Genomic DNA, 18,049 nt, shown 5'->3' with positions numbered 1-18,049 from the left:
CGGAGTGCGTTCAAATTCGGAAGCTGCATTCTTGGGGTGCCACCGACCAGAGCTTCCATTCAGCCGGTCTTGGGGGGATGGTCTGTATAGCCTGTGAAGAAATGAAGCTGTGTTTACAGAGAAAGGGGTGTGCCGCTCTGCAGTAAGCGTAAAGTCAGCTTATCTATAAATTTCCCTGACGCACTTGTACATACGGCAGCTGCTTCGTAGATCGACAGGTCATTTGGTACAGCTGCTGGTTGATTGTAACTGACCTAGGCATTTACAAGTGGCCCAGTGCCGCTGTAAACTACTTTTCTTGTCGTCCTCACTCCAACCCAGTTTATTGCAGCTGCACCGTGCCATCACCTCACACAAGCTGACGATTGCAGAACGGGAAGAATCGCATTCATACTGCTACCGTTATCAATATCGCTATGGAGACGCCGTCGTGTTCAATCAAATGTTCCTGGCAGCAAGAAACTTACCCGACTGACCAATGATCTTGTAATATCAGGCTGGCTATTATACTATGAAGGAGTAAGGTAGTGCTCCTTGTGGTACAGGCCAAGCATAATAGGGTGAGAGGCTGAATTTCCACAGGTGAATTCATGGGTAAGTCGATCTACAGATACAGCTGGCTGACTGGCGAATGGCCTTGGTCGATTAGTAAATCAGCTGAAAGTAAGGTTTAACCAGAGCAGTGCCTCAGATACTGTATGTCTCCGTTTCTTACGTCTGACTGACTAAGCAGGTCTGATTACTAATCATAAACTCGTACCTACCTTGTCTAATCAGTAAGCTCTTTCTTGCCGGCTACTCTAAGCCCCTTCGGGTTAGTCCCTTTGCTTACTACGGAACCTCCAGATAGCACGTCTTCCACACGTCAAAGTAAAGGGAGAAGTTATTAAGAGAACCAGTCTTGTTCCCCCTACGGTACGATGTTCATCGCATCTTGAAAGAATTACTATAGCTATCCTAAGGAGCGGGTCAACCACTGCATTCAGCTTAGCGATGAAATTAGCGGTCTGAGACATTCTTTGTTTCCTTTATACATTCCTCACGTTTCAGTTCCCTTTCTTATATCTTCGTGCGTAGATGCCTTCTAGTCCAAACCGCATGCGTGCGGCGTTGAATGGGTACCAAGTTGTTACATTGTTGAAGGGTATAGATTTCGCTTGCACCAGCTTCTTCCATGCTGTGCGAGCTTCAGCTTCAGAGTCTATTCGTATGCTTCAAAAGATATTCAAGTCAACGCATCTTTGAAAATGGAGTCGACAGCAACACCAGCTGCAGACAGTAAGCAGTTCCCTGGCAATGGACCTCTGATCAGACCAGCAAGCGATTCTGAAGATGTTTTCCAACCAGCCAACGAGTCATTCCCACCTGCGAATACAGACATCATGGATACTAGCGGCGAGGAAGCTATCACCGAACCACAAAGAGATTCTCAAGAAAAGTTACAGCTAGCCAATAAGTCCTCCCCGGTTAGCTCCAGCATCTCGGTTGATTCGCGGACTTCGACTCTCGAATACAGCCAAGAGCCGTTCGATCAGTATCAAGTCCGTGTCAAAGAGTTGTGCCATGTACTCTGGCCTGCCGAGTCTCGAATAGCAACTCCTGAAAGCCGTATGGGCGGCGTCACAAAAACTCGTATCCTCGAAGCCGTGCGGATCAAGAAGTTGCGCCGCTTTCTCTTTTCCTCTTCCGAAACCGACAAGGAATTCATCATTGAGCGCTTGGTTGGCGGTACTTATAATCGAATCGTTGGGGTAATAGTCAAAAACACTGGTACCATTGAACCACAAAATCTCGTTCTGAGGGTTCCCCGGCCACAGATGGCGGAATTAGGGTACATTGAGCGTGAAGTTGCTATTCTGCGCTACGTCCGCCAGAATACTACCCTTCCGGTAGCTGATGTCATCAGCTTTGATGCGACGGCCAACAACCCTCTCGAGAGTGGATACGTTGTACAAAGCCGGCTGCCTGGAGTTTCATTACATACAATTTGGGATGAGCTCACTCATGAGCAACGCTGTAAAGTTGCGCAAGAAGTCGGCAAAACCATACTTGCGTTACAAGCTGTAAAGAGCTCTTCGCCTGGTATTGTTGAGGCCTCTGTAGCGGACGACGGAACCCACACGTTTCTTGTCCGCCAATTCGACATTAAGTCTGCATACGACGATGACTGGAAGTCAAAGATCCCCCTTCACGTCTCCAATGAAGAAATGGAAACCACAACTCAGACCCCGCTCGATTGGTTCGGAACCCAGTTTGGGCGTTGGTTGGCCCACGAGCTGCTCGATAATCCTGCACAGATCCTCTACTGGGATTATCAACTTCAGTTCGTGCAGGCGGCCAAAGAAATGGCAGACATTGGTTTCCTTGGCGACGGCCAGAACTGTCTGTGTCATTTTGATTTTGCAGCCCGCAATGTCATGGTGCAAATTTTGCCAAATGGCTCACCGACAATTTCAGGCATTGTTGACTGGGACAGCGCCGTCTTCGCTCCAACATTCGTCTCCTGCGCTCCGCCATCTTGGCTTTGGACGGACCAAATAAAATACGATACAGATGGAAACGAGGTGGAAAGTGAGCCAACCACGGCAGAACAGGAGGAGATTAAAGAGAAGTTTGAAGAAGTCGTGGGGTTCGATTGGGAGTGGTTTGCGTATCAGCCGGGGTTTCGACTGGCACGAGAGCTGTTCTACTTTGCTCAGCACGGTAATCAAGATGGCTCAGCCACTATAAGAGCTCAGAACTTCTTGAAAGAATGGGCAGCGCTGTACGATTCGAAAATGAATCCCAAGGATGAGGACAGGAACAGTAAGGGTTCTACCGGCGGTGATGACACCGAAGAGGACGAAGCTATGGAAGAAGCTCAGCCGAATGCGGCTTCTGAATGAGTGTTTTAAATAGATCCAAGATACATGACCATGCCGACCGTATTTTGGAAACGGAAACTCGTCGCAACCGTGCTTGCTTTTCGTTCAGCCGTCTAATATTCTTTCCGCATTTGACGAATGATTTTCTCCGCAATCATCTCCCGCTGCGAACAGAAATGCATCCGCGAAGGGCTTTCTTTCCTCTAATGAAAGGCTCGAACAAAGCCAGCATCCATCTACCTTCTTCAAGAACGAGCGCTACTTCGTTTCCATTGACAACATGCCTCATACTTTTTCTAAACGCCTCATTTCACCCAACGACTTATACATTATATAAATAGACAGCTTGAATAGCCTTAGTGCCACAATGCCCCAACCGCCAGGTACCGGAACGACACACCACTGTCCTGGTAGAAAGATAGGGGTTTATGTCAAGATGGGACCCTGTTGTGTTGCACGCGGATGTTGCCGTACGCACCAGCTACAATGCCAGGATCCCCTATGTAAGGGCTGGATATACATGAACAGGAATTCTTGTCCCAAATGCAAGGACCGCGCTGAGGTGAGCTTTGATTTGTTGCATAATAGATTCCATACCGGTAAACTGACGTGTAAGCTATAGGCAGCAAGGAGAAAAGCCAACGCACCCGCAGACGAAGAGCAAGGATGGGAAGCACAAGAACTGGAACGAGAACGTGCACGGGCATCGCGTACCAAAGGAAAAAATCCTCTCAAAAAGGTGAGAAAAGTAGTGTGAACGTTTAAACCATCTGTGAGTCTTGTATTGGCACATCTGATCCCTTTTTCCCTATTAAATTGTATCAGGATAACCCACGCATTATCATCGCCTCGCGGGTGTTCCGGCTGAACTTTCATATACCCACAATCTGTTTTTTCTGTATTAGTCGATATGAGAATTGTTGTAGGACTGGTTATGTATCAGGGAATAGTACAGAAGTAGCTGCTGATGTGCGGCAAAGTCGCGAGTTGATCGAATCTTGTTCAAGCGCGTGGCTTTGGCATCAACACCTCTTCAGAAAAGCAGAAAAAGAATCGGAGTAGCTCAAGCCTAAGAAGATGTTCCTGCAAAACTCTACTCCTGGAATGCTCGATGCAAATACGTTGTTCTTGTCTTTCGCTGTGGAAATGAATTCGTTTATTACTCAATCTCGGCTTTAGTTTATAGCTGCCTGACTGGCATACAGCATAACGTAGTTTAGAATGCCGGTAATCATCCTTTTGGCTTTCGCACTCGCTTTCTTTTTCTGCTTACGCAAAGCCTAGAGAGACTGAGGAATGATATTAACATACTTGATAAGGTACACCATCGACTTGGTGATTGCATGTTGATGATGAGCTTTGGCTGGGACAATGACTATCCGCCACCCAGAAGAAACATCACAGTGGCATCCACGGCATCTGCGGTGAGGACTTATTACACAAATTCCCAAGATACCATATCGAAAGAGATAGTCGATGGCTTTATGAGTGAAGTGGCGGTGGCTGTATCAGGATTAGCGATAGCTTTACATGAAAAGCGAGGGTTCACAGTGCCCTAACGTTGTGAGAGATCAGCCTCTTGTGTTGAAAAGCCCAAACGTCAACAACAATGTGTCGAAGTCAACAACTCAATTTCGAACGAAGGACACTCAACACATCACCAACTCTCTTCCAAATATAAAGGTCCCGTTCTTCATCTTTATTATGCATTCTTCTTTCCATACTCGCCTCTGCTTCCGTAAGGTTTGATTAATATCCATCAACCAACGCTTCGAGTCTGAACACAACGCTCAACAGCTCGTGATAATGCCTCTACCGGCAACTGAAGAATTGTTCACCATACGGCGTAGTTCGAGGCTTCGGCAGAGACTGATATCATCTTCACGGCATGTTGCACCAACAAATGCGTCCTTATCCATTACATCAACACCCACAGCAGGTGGTATCCTACTCAAACTACCGCCCGAAATTCGTGACATGATCTACGCTCTCCTCTTCTCTGCCGGCGATCTTTCACTACTGCGCACCTGCCGGGGGATCAATACGGAAGCGCAGTCCATGTTCTACCGAGCAGGCATATTCCGCCAAGAAGCTGGCTACTCTGCGGTAAATCGACTTTACTACACATCGTCACAGTTGCTGGCTCAGGACTTTGAGCTTCGATGCAATCTAGACTATTACGTAGAATTTACTACTATCGAACCCGTTGTTAACTTCAGGCCTGCGTCGTATTTCGTTCATCGTGGCATCTACCGAAACAAGTTGCTCATCAAATTGAACTTCGGCATACTGTGTTCCTTATCAGAGATCAAGAGCGGTATCACGAAGGTCCTTGAGCGGCCGAAAAGCTTTGTCGGGTTCCGGGTTCTGGTGGTCGAGTTGATGCCGCGGCTTATGATTTTCGCCGACGAGGGCAGGATCAGGCTGTTCGTGAAAAACATACTGGAACCAATTCTGGGTCCCGCAGTTGAACATAATGGGGAAAATGGTCCATATATCAAATTCCGTCCCTGGAGTGCTGTGGGCCGTCAACATCATATCTTGGAGCCGGTGTCGATAACGTACGATGTACTGAACAGGCAGAGATTTTACACGCGCTTTCATGAAGTGGACCGTCCGGCTGATGAAAGCGAGGAGGAACATGGGGGCGGTGAAGAAATTGGTGAAGGAGAAGAGGTGAGTGGCGAGAAGATGGGAGTGGGTACGAATCAATTAAACAGAGAAGGAAGCGCCGGTGAAAGGATTGAAACAGAGGAAACAGAGGTGAGAAAGCGGAAGGGAGTGACAACCTAGCAGCTTGATTCACTCAAAGAGGCTATAGGACGTCGGCCTTGCAAAGACAGCAGACAAGAAGGGTGGAGCGATTATGTAGTCATTATCCGAGTTGCTGATGGGTAGCAGTGTCGGTAAGAACCCAATGCTTGCTCCAATAGTTGGAAGGTCATGGCCCAATCCAGGCGATTGAGAATCAGATTTACTATGTGCTCTGCGAGATTGCGTATCTAACAAAGATCATCTAGTACATTATTCAGTCCACAACCTTCGTTATATCCTGTAAATTTTTTTCAGAAATAATACGCACCTCGGAAGGAACATCCAAGTGCCGGACGACGACGGTTCCGAGTCAGACGACGACGGCCTAGAGCTGAAGAATGATTTAGGAGGTAGACTAGACGAAAGCTTCATGAACAACGTCTTCATTTCGTGGAGCCAGAACAATGTTGCAATGGGCGGCAAGAGAATCACTCTGAGTCAACGTGATAAAGTAGATGGCATCGAAACATTTGACTTCCTCTACATGTACTAAGTGAGGAACCATTTGCCACATGACCACATCAACGCACGGATAGATTATGATAAAGACAAATGGCCTTACTCTAGTGAGGGCTATGATCACGATGCTGCAGACAGAATTGGCGACCGGTATTACTTTATTTAAGAAAGCCGAGGAGTGCACCACCTTCAAAACAGTCTCACTATTATACTCTCCACCACTACCTTGTATCTCCTGGGGAACCCAACTATACAGCGGACAAGAGAATGTATATGCAAGTTCGAGGGATACTTGATCTCGCCAATGGCGGAGAGGTCAAATGGTGTCAAGAGAGATTCACGAAGGCTCAAAGTATTTGACATGGGAAGGATGGAGACAGAAGAAGCCTTGCGGGTGGGACCAAGTTCGGCTTGCTTGCGGATCACCTTTCCTTTCTGGCACCAACTCGAGTTTCTCGGCTGAGCTACAGAGGCTTGAAGAGGATGAACTGTCTGGCACAGAGGACACTGAATTACTAGGTATCGAGATATACGAAGTGCCAAATATGGATAGAGTTGAATTACCAGATACTGAGATTGATGGACTCATGGAAAGGAACGGACTATCATGGATTGAAGCGTTGGTTGAAGAAGCGGAGAGAATCCGCAGATAGCACATACTCTGCAGACACTAGCGAGGGATCTCTTGAAGTATTAGCTTCAACATCATCGATTTTACGCAGCTTTGTCTAAGGGGGACTGCAGGCTACCCGAAAATAAATGTGGGTTGCTTTGCCATAGCACTGCCCAAAGGTATGATAGATGAGAATCTCCAGCAGCCAAGCACCGGGACGCAACGTGCCCCTAATAAGCTTCGGCGTCAACATTGCTTACTGCATTAAGTCTGTTCGCATGCATGATGCCGCCAAGCTCGCGTCCTTTAGCACATAACCCAACACCGGATGTGCAAGACGCTGAGCCGAATCACCTAACACCTATCAGCTATGTAACCGAAAGCCCCCATAGGAACCCACAAAAGACGATGGAGTTCAATCATTCACTTGCGTTTGAACTCCTCGCCAGAGTCCTGGCAATTTCAGCCTGACCTCGCAAATTCTGCGAATCTTCCCTTGCGGTCGCAATGGTCGCTTGGATGCTTTGCAAGCCTTCCGCATGGTTTCTCAATTGCTCTTGTGCCCTTTCGCCTTTGACTGTTTCACCTTGGCGGGTTTCTCTGCGATTACTGATATTGTTAAAGCTTTCTTCGATCGGATGATTTGTTTTTTGTGTTGACACTACCATAGACGAATTGGATAATATCCTGCCATCCCATGCAGAAACCCTGATGCAATGCGTCCGTGCTTTCAATTCGGTTCCAACCTCGTTCGTGCAGGCCCGATATGTGGGTCACATGGTAGTGACGATCGTGGATTTTACATGACTCCTTGAGGCATTGTATTCGATCGTCGTGAAAAGAAGTTGGCAATAGATTGCCTTTAGATGGAAAGACGCGGATGTATTTGAGGTCTCGACGAAGATTGGATAGTTTTTCCTGCAGAAGGTAGATGATCTCGAGTTTCACGAGACATAGCAAGGTCAGTAGAGCTTGCGGTGTTTGACTTTCGACTCAAGGTTAGCCTTGATATCGGCATTCCTTGCCAACATCCAGACGTATTTGTATCTGACGGGTATCAGCAACACCTCCGGACTTGTCTGGTAAGACACGTAAATGCTTGATTTTGACGCGCTCGCGATGGCCTGCGCACCCTCTTCGAGCCTGGACCCTCTGGAGGATTTGTTTAGCTGCTTTAGCTTCCGCCCAATTGGCGATAATCATCCAAATCCGACTTTTCTCGTACTCTAGGATCTCAATTTCCTAACGGAACAGCCATTGAGATCGTACGTCTTATACCATAGACAGAGGCATCTAACATCAGCGTTGGTAACAATTATATCCAGGTTCTCAAAAATTATCATGTGTGGACCCAGTTTCTTACGTCGTAAGTACCTGACACCCTCGTTTGTCACCACACGATTGATGTTCGCAACAACTATGAGCTCGTGGCAACGAAACAGGTATTTCTGTCCCTCCTACTCTGGCTGTATTGAAAGCGCGGTGACCTATTGACTATTTAGTCACCCGTTCCAGGGACCGGCATAAGGCTGTCTAACCCGCTAGGTCGGCAAAACAACTCCGGTCTAGAGGACTTGAGCACTGAGATCTATCCTGCCAGTGATAGAGAAATGAGTCAACTAGCTCTGCGCCTCTAACGTTATTGAGGGAAACTCGACGCGCCGAACTATGTTCGTCAAAGGTCATACAACCTACGACTTCTTCGTGGCGGTCAGAGAATGGTCAGGAGCCAAAGGCACATCGAGAATTTGCTACAAAATGAGCTCTTCCTGGATGCTGAGGTCTTCAGAGCCAGAAACATCACATTCATTTCCCGTTGCAGGACTTTCTGACTTACCCTGGACACTACGGTCTTCAAAGTCATAGACGTGGGTTCCTTCTCCGTTGCACGACTATTTGACTCGTCAATAGTTTCGGCATGGGCTCTTGGGACTGACTGAATCTATCTGTTGATGGTTAGGGTCTAAGGGTAGAATTGGCTAGGTTTCTGGCAGTGATCGGGCCTCTGATGGTTGTCGTTCTGCTACTTCCGCGCTTTGCGGAGGACGATCTCGGGACAGTAGCTGGCTTGGTGAGTGCGCGAGAATCATGGACGAACGTGCAGGATTAGCGAGTTCTTTTCCAAGCCGACTTGACTGTCGTCACAAGAGTTTGGTCTGTCGTCAGAGACATCCTCCACGGATAGAGTCGGAGTGAGAGGGTTCGTTTCCTCCGTGATGTCTCTGGCCTGTGGGTGGCTGCCGTCTTGCCTATTGTGTTTCGGAGGGGAGGTATCGATGTTTATGGTTATGGGAGGTCTCTGTCGTGGCCAGCCAACCTGTTCATGTGGCAACAGCATGCTTTGAGCCTCAAATTTTTAGAAACAAATTGTACAAACTCTGAAGGATGACGAAATGGACAAGGGCTACATCTAAAAGTCTATAAATGGAGACCGCGCAACAAATACCGATTCGGTTCGATCCAGTTGGACTGTTTTTGCTTTTCGGTATCTGTAGTAGGACTTCACCATTTACTTTTCGGAAATACAGTGGACTAATCGGTCTGGTTGTGCCCTCTCCCAGCTTGTACATGACGTTTGAGCAATGATCTAAGACTTATAATTTTTGGAAGTCACAGCCAGCCCTTATTCAAAACATTTACGAGAATAAGAGATATTCGATCATGGCGCCTCCACATAACCTGGAATTCCGATATTTCAACAATGAGCGAATAAAAAGGTCTCTGTTTCACCTCGGCCGTGTCGACTCGACTCGAGAAAGAAGGTTCTGTTCGATGAGTAGACATGAGAAGGGAGGCACAGTCGGGGTTTTTGGGACGATCGTGTATGAGTGTGACAGCCATGAAACGCTTGGCGCGGGGGCGTGAACATCAAACGCAAGCACGACTAATGGAAATGATTGGGATATGGTTCGAGCTTAGAAGCCCTGGGAAGATTTTGCTGCCCCATGCCTGTTGTTCGTCGACGGCGCTCGCGTCTTGTCACAGCCCAAGTCGTCAACCCGCGCGATACGCAAAGAAATGGGCCCAAACATAGAGATCAAACAATAGACTGTTGTATCTGACTGACGGGAAATCTTAGTCAAGTACTGTTATGTGCATTGGGTGAAAATAGAATATCTTGACGTAGTGGGAAACATGAGAGGGAGAAGTCAGCAACTGCAAGTCAATCTGGCTCTAACCAGACAACCCCGCCTTCTCTTCTTGTCTTACCTCAATTCTCGACGGTATTTCATGACCCTACGTGCGTGCTCTCAAACTAACGTGACTTTGTTTTTGAGGTACGAGAGGTCCACGGGTGGAATACCTTCATCCTCAGCAAAGAAATTGAGAACCCTATTTGCAATCCACTCGGGACTTTCATCTCCTACGTTGCCGTCAGCGCTGTCCCAGGAGTGACGAGTGCCACAGTGCGGATCTCGAGTATCCTACCGAGCCAATGCCCAGCCTTCGGAACGATGTCGTAGCTGGGATTCTGCAAGATCGGGCCCCAGGTCTGCTCCAGCAACGCCATGGATGTTAGGTCCGCTTCTCCTCCTGGACTAGAGCCGGATTCTCTAATCGTTGGACGCCTAACGTCGAATTGAAAAATACAGCGTCATCCTCGGTTGTATTGAAGTACTCAAGCCCAGACCGCAGATAGCCCGCCTTCGAGATCTCGCGCCTACATCTGTCTAAGTAGTCCTGCGAAATTACCGAGTTGCCAGAATATGACGCATGCCAGAAATACCATGCTAGCATCTGCTTTTCCTGGCCTTGAATGAAGTACTGTGCAGCATCAGGAACGGAGAAAAAGGCGAGCTGCCAGTTCTGGTACAGGCCGGTTACACCGAGCTCTGGAGAAAAACCCTCTCGTAGCCAAAGCCTGGAAGAACATATTCGGTATAGGCAGCACGCTTTACCAGTGAGCGATACTTGGCATTAAGTGCAGCGGATTGGCCATTCCCCTTGTCGTGCGCCACGAGATAGGTCTGATTGATGTTCAAGAAGTCGAGGACGCCTTTGAGATCTTCAGATGCTGTAGCGGAAGTGAAGTCGTAACTAGACGGTATCGTAGACTGCCCCAATCCTCGGATATCAACAGCGATGACGGTGTAATTCTGGGCAAGATTTGGCCCGATGGTATGCCACATAAGCTATCAATGCTAGATTAGCCGAACAATGGCCATCAACGAGGAGATCGAAAACTCTGGGGGAGCTTACCGAATGTTGTGGGTATCCATGCACCAGCAAGATTGGCGGACCAGTTCCAGCATAGCGGATGTATATGTTGACGTCCGGCAAAGCCACTCTTTGATAGAGCCAATCATCGAATGGTACCATATCGGTAGCAGCAAGCTGCAGTATGATGGAGAGAAGCAGCAACTTGAATGGTACCATTGTGATCACGTTTTGTACCGCAGAATTCTTGAAAGGCGAAAGGCAACTTTATATTACGATCAAGCAAAGGGAAGACTTGAGAACGAGTCGGTAAATCTAACGCACCAGCCGATGGCGTAGCTGAGAAGACGGCACTAGACTATTAGTCAAGCTCTGGTCAGCTGCTTACAATTTCGCCCAGAGACAATGAAGGAACAATCTCCCCAAAGTCGATGAATTTGTATGTGAACATTTGGGATTGACTTTTTAATTTGCAGCTGCGCAGGATGCCGGAGCATTTTAGCGCAGACCTACTGCAACAACAGGCTTTGAGGTCACCACTAATTCATCCATCTTACCCAGGACATGAAGACTCGATGCCGGTCCATCCTATTGGGAGGCCAAAGATTGTGAACCCTTTCAAGAAGATCCTTCACAGTAGAAGCCCGTTCTGAGAAGAGATCCCACGTCAAGCGTCTACCGAGTATTGAATGGTTGGATTCCCTCGAAGCTCCAAAAGCTTCAAAGGACATTGACCACACGCGCACGCTGTCGTGAGCGTTTGAGTCCGGACGAGCGGTGTATCAGCGCAAAAGCCTGCTTGCGACTGACAGTACTCGCAGGCGCTGGCGTCATGATTACTGAACAATGGGAGGTTTGGTATTATGTTCTAACGAAAGTTGAACGCTACTCAATGAGACCTTCCTTTCTATGATTGTTGCCTCAGTTCCTCGAACGTGCCAAGGTGCTAAGGCCCTTCGGGCTAATATGCTGACTTCGCAGCCTTTGATGCCAAGGAGCCTGAAAGTTCCTTAGTAAGCAGAGAAGGCTAGCCCGAGAGGGCTTAGCTGATGTGAAATGAGCTTACCTAGCTTGGTGCAGGCTGGTCAAGCAGCCTCGTCTGTTTTTGCATCACTTGCTTCTGATGCTTGAACTCTATAGTGGAATATAGACTACCTCTTCGTACTCAACGCCAATAACAGTGTCTGTTAAGCGACTGGCCTTTCCATCTCACCCGTCAAATCCGCGTCGAAGCAATGGCAAAAGTTGTGGATGCTGCCTTTACCAAGGACCTTCCGAAGGTTGAACTGCATGCTCACCTCACCGGAAGTATCACTCCACACTGCCTTCACCAGATATGGACCCAAAGAAGGTTGGAAGACCCAAACATGTCACTGCAGGACCCATTAGAGGCTATGTCAAGAGACAAATCATGGGATATCATGACGTTCTTTCCCTTGTTCTCAAAGTACATCTACGAGCTATGCTCCACGCCCGCAAGCATCATTTACTCTACCAACGCCGTTCTGCATGACTTCAAAGATGATGGCGTCGTATATCTCGAGCTCCGAACTACCCCTCGCTCTTCTTCTTCCATGTCCAAAGACGACTATATCACTACCACTCTTTCCTGCATTGACCGTTTTCCAGACCGCAATGTCATGGCCACGTACCTTATCCTCTCCGTCGATCGTCGCAATTCCCCTGAAGAAGCAATCGAAGTGGTCGACCTAGCCATCCGGTACCGATCAAGGGGCGTTGTTGGCGTCGACCTATGCGGTGATCCAAGCAAAGGCGATGTTTCAACGTTCAAAGAAGCCTTCCATAAGGCCAAGCTGTATGGATTGAAGATCTCGCTGCATTTCGCGGAAATCCCTGCTTCATCTTCATTACTGGAGCTGAGTACCTTGCTCTCCTTCCAACCAGATAGACTGGGTCATGTTATCCATGTTCCCAACGAAATCAAGGATCAGGTGAAGGACAGAAAGCTTGGCCTCGAGCTTTGTGTCTCGTGCAACGTGAAGGCAAAGCTGATCGAAGGCGGTGTGATAGACCATCATTTTGTATCTTGGGTCAAGACAGGATGTCCTGTCATTTTATGCGTGAGTGTTTCGATGCATCATCCAGCTTAATGGCTAACTATCTTGGTGCAGACGGACGATGTTGGCGTCTTTGATAGTACATTGAGCAACGAATATCTCCTGATTGCTCAAGCTTTCAATCTAAGCCGAAACGATCTGATCGACCTTTGTGACCGAGCAGTTGAGGCCATTTTCGGAGACAAGCACCAGAAGCAGAGACTCTGGGCACTTATCAATGATGCTAGGGTGAAATGGATGCACACAGATTGACCGGACATGGTCTTTTTCTTTTCATGAGGTCACTTCATCTTCCTCACGCTACCTTCCGTGGCGACATCCTTACTTGTTCAGGTAGGTACAACCCACAGCCTATCCGCCGGTTGTGTGCAGCTGATTGCCCAAAAGACAAGCGATATATAAGTACCCATTAAACAATAGAGGAAGGGAATCCTGCCATTGGTCGCGCCCGAACTTCTGAAGTAAGAGCAGTCACTTTCGCGGACTATGTCCAGGCAAAAGCATCTCGATTCAGACAACCTTACCCATTGATTGGCACGTTTCGATCAACACCCCGTGCCTTCACCGTATCAACTCATTTGCTCAAGAATATCGCGCAATACTAACTGCATATCGTTGCCGCCACGCGCTCGGAAAATAAAAAGTGGGATGAATTGCGCGTTCGAGAGTCGAGACTCGGTTTCTGACGTGAGACGCCAGAAGCATAAACAGGCACGATCCTCTAGCATGCCCATCTTCGTCGTCAACTGTAATTCGACTTGCCAAACTCCTATGTCTTGTGCTGTTGTGTAGATGGAAAGGCCCAGTATGCAACCCCACGCGAACCCGACCTTACTGGCGCTTCTCCTCTTCCTCACAGCCGCTGCAATCGCCATTGCCGTCCCATACCCAATGAATGGTCTCACCCCCAGCCAAGCTCACGAGAATCCTCTCCCCTCACGTACAACACCACATCAATCTCCTCAAAAACGAGATTCCTCCTTCAGAATCGAGAACCTCCCCAATGGCTATACCGGCATCTTCACCACCTTCGTCTCCATCTGTCCCAAACTCCCCGCCACCGCAACCTTCATCCGCTTTTTCAAAAACGCCGCGGTCCAATCCGCCACGGACCCTTCGCCCGGTCGCCGCCACCAGCGTTTCACGTTTGGGGCGCTGGCGCTGGAGTTGGTGGTGCAGGGGCAGGATAAGGTGGTGAGTCGGGAGTTTGTGCAGGCGGCGAGTCTGTGGTTGCTGGATGCGGCGATGAAGGGATGGACGGGGTTCTTTAGGGCGTGGGTGACCGATGGGAGCGACAATGAGGTTGTGGAGATTAGGATGGGGACGGTTTTCGATATGCCGGCTGCAGACGGAACGTATATTGAGCCTTGATGGTCTAAGGGAAGGGCACATGGATGGGTCGTAGCATTGACTGTATGAGATTTTGGAATATGAGGGAGTCAAGGCGATGGGAGTTTCGTTCCTTGTCAACCAGATGCTCGCTGGGAAAGAGTCATCTGCAAATCTACCCGAGAAGTCAGAAGCCTTCCCTTGACATTCCCTCCCACCAATCCCATTCTCGTTACTGTGTAAGTCCATCAAACCAAACAGTGGCATGAAAGCACTCAGACCGTCTCGCCACACGCATATCTTCCCACTTCCCTTTTCCTCCTCACCTCTCATCTCAATACCCTCCTGCTAGTCTTTTACAAAAAACCATTCGCCATCTATCCAAAGACCGGGGCGATGATTAAGAAAGAAAACCACCTGACCTCAGCCTAACCACATATACACCTCATGGCATCACACCAACAATACCCTTTCTCTTTCACATCATCAGCACGAATTGAATTGAATGAATGAATAGACACCGACCAGCCGACGATGATGAGGAAAAAAGCGCCAGCCAAGTATAAACCGCGTTACACACCAGCCTCATCACACATCTGCCCTCTCCTATACACGAAACTCCGTCAGCACAGATATACATGTACAGAACACGAACAATATAAAAACACTAGCATCCATGAGTCAGTCACGCAGACGATCAAACACCGCCAGCCCTCCAAAACGCAGTAGGTAAATCATTAAAGCTCAATAACACAATCACAATCACGATATCTACATGTACTAGTACCTTATACAATGGACGGTAGGCCTGCAAGCGGCGTTTCGAAATCACCCACACGACAGATAAGAAGCAAAAATGCCGACTCCGCAATCGGATCCGAGATGACTAGCCAGCCTCAGAAAGGACAAGCCTACCAGCGCTCACAAAGGTTACATACGGCACGACGCTCAACGAACGAGCATGTCTGTCTGCCTTCACTCGTGAGGCAGTTAGATAGCAACGCGCGCAACCACTGCGCACTGTCACAACATGCAGGACTGCGATGAAACGTCGCTCACCGTGGTAGTCCACTCGTTGAGGACTTTCACTTCTCAACCAGTCCGAACCTAATCATCCATCCACTCCATCCCAAACCCGACTGACTCCCCCAACCCATCACACCTCCACAAACAGCGAGTCAAAAATTTCCAAATCCATTCCTCAGCTACCTAGTTACAAATGGCGATTACAAAATCTACTCTATTCTCCACAATTCCAAAACCTCCTATGCAATAATGTACCCTCAAACCAACCATCCATCCCATCACAAACTCTCCCAATAATCACCGCACAACCATCGTCCCTACCTTACCTAGCCACCAATTGCAAAACTCGGCACTTCCCGTCTCCCCCATCCATCCCGGGAAAAGGCTGATCCGAAACCCCCAGCGCGTACGTAGAGTAGAGTACGGGTACGATGTTGGTGATGACGTGGCAGGGGGGGGGGATGATAGAGTAAGCCTACCCGCCAAAGAGTGCGCATGGCGGTTTGATGAGGGAGTAGAAGTGGAGTATGTAGGTCGGAAGGGAAAGGGCAAAGTGGTTGTAATTTCCGAGACCCATGGATGTACCTTATGCGGTCGTATGCCAGTCGTGACTTTAATTAGAGTGCACCGAGGTTTTGGAATGCGTTGGAGATGATGTTGGTGGGTTGAGGAGATTAAGTATCAATGTGCGTGTTGGTATTCGTGTTTGTTTATTAGTCTCGAAGACGGGCCGAACAAGGCAGATTAGAGGGCGTGCGCGTTCACGGCGCGATGATGCATCGCGAGGTATCAACATGACATGATTAATTCGGTACGATTGTATGAGCACGTGGGCACAGCGAGATCAAGAAGTGAAGGTTTTAAGTCTGTCGGATTTGTGACAATTATATAATGGATATTTGCGCCTGGAATGCCTGGTCTATCCTACATTCGGTGGCAACCAAGCCAAATGCAACGTCGTAAACAAGTGTCCAGTAAATTTTCAAATGAACACCAGCGCATCTACATCATCCCTTTGAACCTCGAAACGCGTACGCAGAGGTAGGTCTGTAGGAAACCAGAACCGAAAAAAGCCAACCGTACAGCCGTCATCAAGTAAAGCAGACGTCGACCGCTTACAGGAGGTAGGCAGCGAGACCGAGGAAACCGGCGAGACCGACACCGGCACCGGAGAGCTTGTTGGCCGCACCCTTGAAGGGCGCAGCGGTGGTGGATGCCTTTGGTGCGACGACGGAGCCAACGGCAGTACCAGCGGGAGCCGCGGGCGCTGTGGTGGTTGTCGCCCCGGCCTCTGCTGCGGCGGGCGCGGGGGTGATGGTGGTGGTGAATGGCACCACAGTGCTGCTGGAAAAGGGACCTTCAGACACGGTCACCGTCTGGCTGGGGGTGGCAGTGTAGGTGCCGACCGAGGCTGACTGGGTCACGGTGATGGTCTGGCCGGACACGCTCGCAATGTGGGTGGCTGTGCTGAGGGAGTTGACGACGGCGGTGAAGGTGGTTGGGCTTGGGCACACGCTGACGTAGGTGCTTGGTGCGGTCACCAGCAGAGTGGTGGAGCTTGGGCAGACGACGGTCGAGGTGGAGACTAGGGTTGTGCTGACGGTCAAACCAGTGGTGGTGACTGGAACGCCGGGAGTGTAGACCACGCTCTTGGTCTCTGTGCACGGGCAGCCTTCGGTGATGGTGAGGGTCTCATTCTGCGCGACGGGTCAGTAGGCGATTCAAGAGACAGTCTCGTTGCGAGTTCCCTTACCACAGACGCAGTGTAAGTCTTGCTGCCGAATATGGCGGTGGTCGCGGCGGGGCAGAAAACGGTGGTGGAGGTGAAGATGTCGGTGGTGGTGGTGGTATATGGCGTCGCTGGGATGACGGTGGTTTTGGTGCAGCCGCAGTCGGTGATGGTGGAGGTCTCGAAAGCGGTGAGAGTGAAGGTCTTTGAGGACCCGGTGATGGTGGTACCGGTGGCACCGCAGGAGACGGTGGTGGTGTCCACGAGGGTGGTGGTTGTGTAGGAAGGACCGGCGGCAGAGCCAGCGCTCATTGAGTAGTTTCCAGCCCAGGCATTGGCAACACCAGCGGCGGCAGCGAGAACTAGAATTGCGGACTGCATATTGAAATTTGATTGGAAAGGTGAAGAGAGTTCTGGGGCGGGGTTATTAAAAGAGTATTAGAAGTAGAAACAAGTAATAGTGAGAGCGATTGGAACAGTGCTTAACGAGTGACTGTAGATTTGTTGATGAAGAGAAGGATGAGAAAAAAAAAGGACAAGATTTGATTCGGGGAATGGGCTTTGTTATAGGAGATGCAGGTGAGCCAACACGGGCTGTGTGATGCAGCCCTCGTATTGCTTTGCTCCCTTTCTCTCCCTTTTTTTCTCCCCCATCACTAAAGTCTGACTAATTTCTCGCTTGAGATAACCCCTGCAATAACCTACAGATATCCATGTCAGGTAATTTAGTTTAATGAGGTTGTACTTTATTCTGATTAGATCGGATATCAAAAATAGAATCATCGTTCTACCGTAGGTATTCCTACGGCGAGGATCAACGGCTGTGCATACGGAAGGGCAGGGATTTTCCCCTCAAAATTCAGGGATCATGCAGAATTTAGTACTTACGCAGGAACCGAACCAGGCACCAAGGCGGACAAGGAAGAAGCGGTGAAGTCAAATAATCTCCAAAGTCATCACAGACGGAAAGTGCAGCCGG

At 49.0% G+C, this 18,049-nt stretch overlaps 8 protein-coding genes across 8 annotated transcripts; 5 read left to right on the top strand and 3 right to left on the bottom strand.

The window, feature by feature from the left end:
* Window positions 1-1,247: 1,247 nt before the first annotated feature.
* On the top strand, window positions 1,248-2,885 carry HO173_005550 (uncharacterized protein; the record flags this gene model as incomplete). Its single annotated transcript, XM_037307465.1, has 1 exon — window positions 1,248-2,885. One exon carries the CDS (start codon window positions 1,248-1,250, stop codon window positions 2,883-2,885), a length of 1,638 nt encoding a protein of 545 aa, XP_037165647.1.
* A 1,785-nt stretch (window positions 2,886-4,670) lies between these two features.
* On the top strand, window positions 4,671-6,171 carry HO173_005549 (uncharacterized protein; the record flags this gene model as incomplete). Its single annotated transcript, XM_037307464.1, has 3 exons — window positions 4,671-5,627; window positions 5,686-5,732; window positions 5,955-6,171. The coding sequence occupies 3 exons, from the start codon at window positions 4,671-4,673 to the stop codon at window positions 6,169-6,171; spliced, it is 1,221 nt and encodes a 406-aa protein (XP_037165646.1).
* Window positions 6,172-6,457: 286 nt separating this feature from the next.
* Window positions 6,458-6,790, top strand: HO173_005548 (uncharacterized protein; the record flags this gene model as incomplete). Its single annotated transcript, XM_037307463.1, has 1 exon — window positions 6,458-6,790. One exon carries the CDS (start codon window positions 6,458-6,460, stop codon window positions 6,788-6,790), a length of 333 nt encoding a protein of 110 aa, XP_037165645.1.
* Window positions 6,791-10,001: 3,211 nt separating this feature from the next.
* Window positions 10,002-10,261, bottom strand: HO173_005547 (uncharacterized protein; the record flags this gene model as incomplete). The annotated part of the gene is made up of 2 exons (XM_037307462.1): window positions 10,002-10,114; window positions 10,180-10,261. The coding sequence occupies 2 exons, from the start codon at window positions 10,259-10,261 to the stop codon at window positions 10,002-10,004; spliced, it is 195 nt and encodes a 64-aa protein (XP_037165644.1).
* A 310-nt stretch (window positions 10,262-10,571) lies between these two features.
* Window positions 10,572-11,127, bottom strand: HO173_005546 (uncharacterized protein; the record flags this gene model as incomplete). Its single annotated transcript, XM_037307461.1, has 2 exons — window positions 10,572-10,883; window positions 10,951-11,127. The coding sequence occupies 2 exons, from the start codon at window positions 11,125-11,127 to the stop codon at window positions 10,572-10,574; spliced, it is 489 nt and encodes a 162-aa protein (XP_037165643.1).
* Window positions 11,128-12,143: 1,016 nt separating this feature from the next.
* HO173_005545 (uncharacterized protein) lies at window positions 12,144-13,238 on the top strand (the record flags this gene model as incomplete). Its single annotated transcript, XM_037307460.1, has 2 exons — window positions 12,144-12,989; window positions 13,041-13,238. The coding sequence occupies 2 exons, from the start codon at window positions 12,144-12,146 to the stop codon at window positions 13,236-13,238; spliced, it is 1,044 nt and encodes a 347-aa protein (XP_037165642.1).
* A 555-nt stretch (window positions 13,239-13,793) lies between these two features.
* Window positions 13,794-14,357, top strand: HO173_005544 (uncharacterized protein; the record flags this gene model as incomplete). The annotated part of the gene is made up of 1 exon (XM_037307459.1): window positions 13,794-14,357. One exon carries the CDS (start codon window positions 13,794-13,796, stop codon window positions 14,355-14,357), a length of 564 nt encoding a protein of 187 aa, XP_037165641.1.
* A 2,099-nt stretch (window positions 14,358-16,456) lies between these two features.
* HO173_005543 (uncharacterized protein) lies at window positions 16,457-17,451 on the bottom strand (the record flags this gene model as incomplete). Its single annotated transcript, XM_037307458.1, has 2 exons — window positions 16,457-17,038; window positions 17,095-17,451. 2 exons carry the CDS (start codon window positions 17,449-17,451, stop codon window positions 16,457-16,459), a joined length of 939 nt encoding a protein of 312 aa, XP_037165640.1.
* Window positions 17,452-18,049: the final 598 nt, after the last annotated feature.

Source organism: Letharia columbiana, assembly GCF_014066305.1.
Source record: "Letharia columbiana isolate WasteWater2 chromosome Unknown Sc0000015_s1, whole genome shotgun sequence".
Taxonomy (NCBI): domain Eukaryota; kingdom Fungi; phylum Ascomycota; class Lecanoromycetes; order Lecanorales; family Parmeliaceae; genus Letharia; species Letharia columbiana.
The sequence above is the reverse complement of the archived record's forward strand: the minus strand, read 5'-3'. Positions and strand labels throughout refer to the sequence as shown.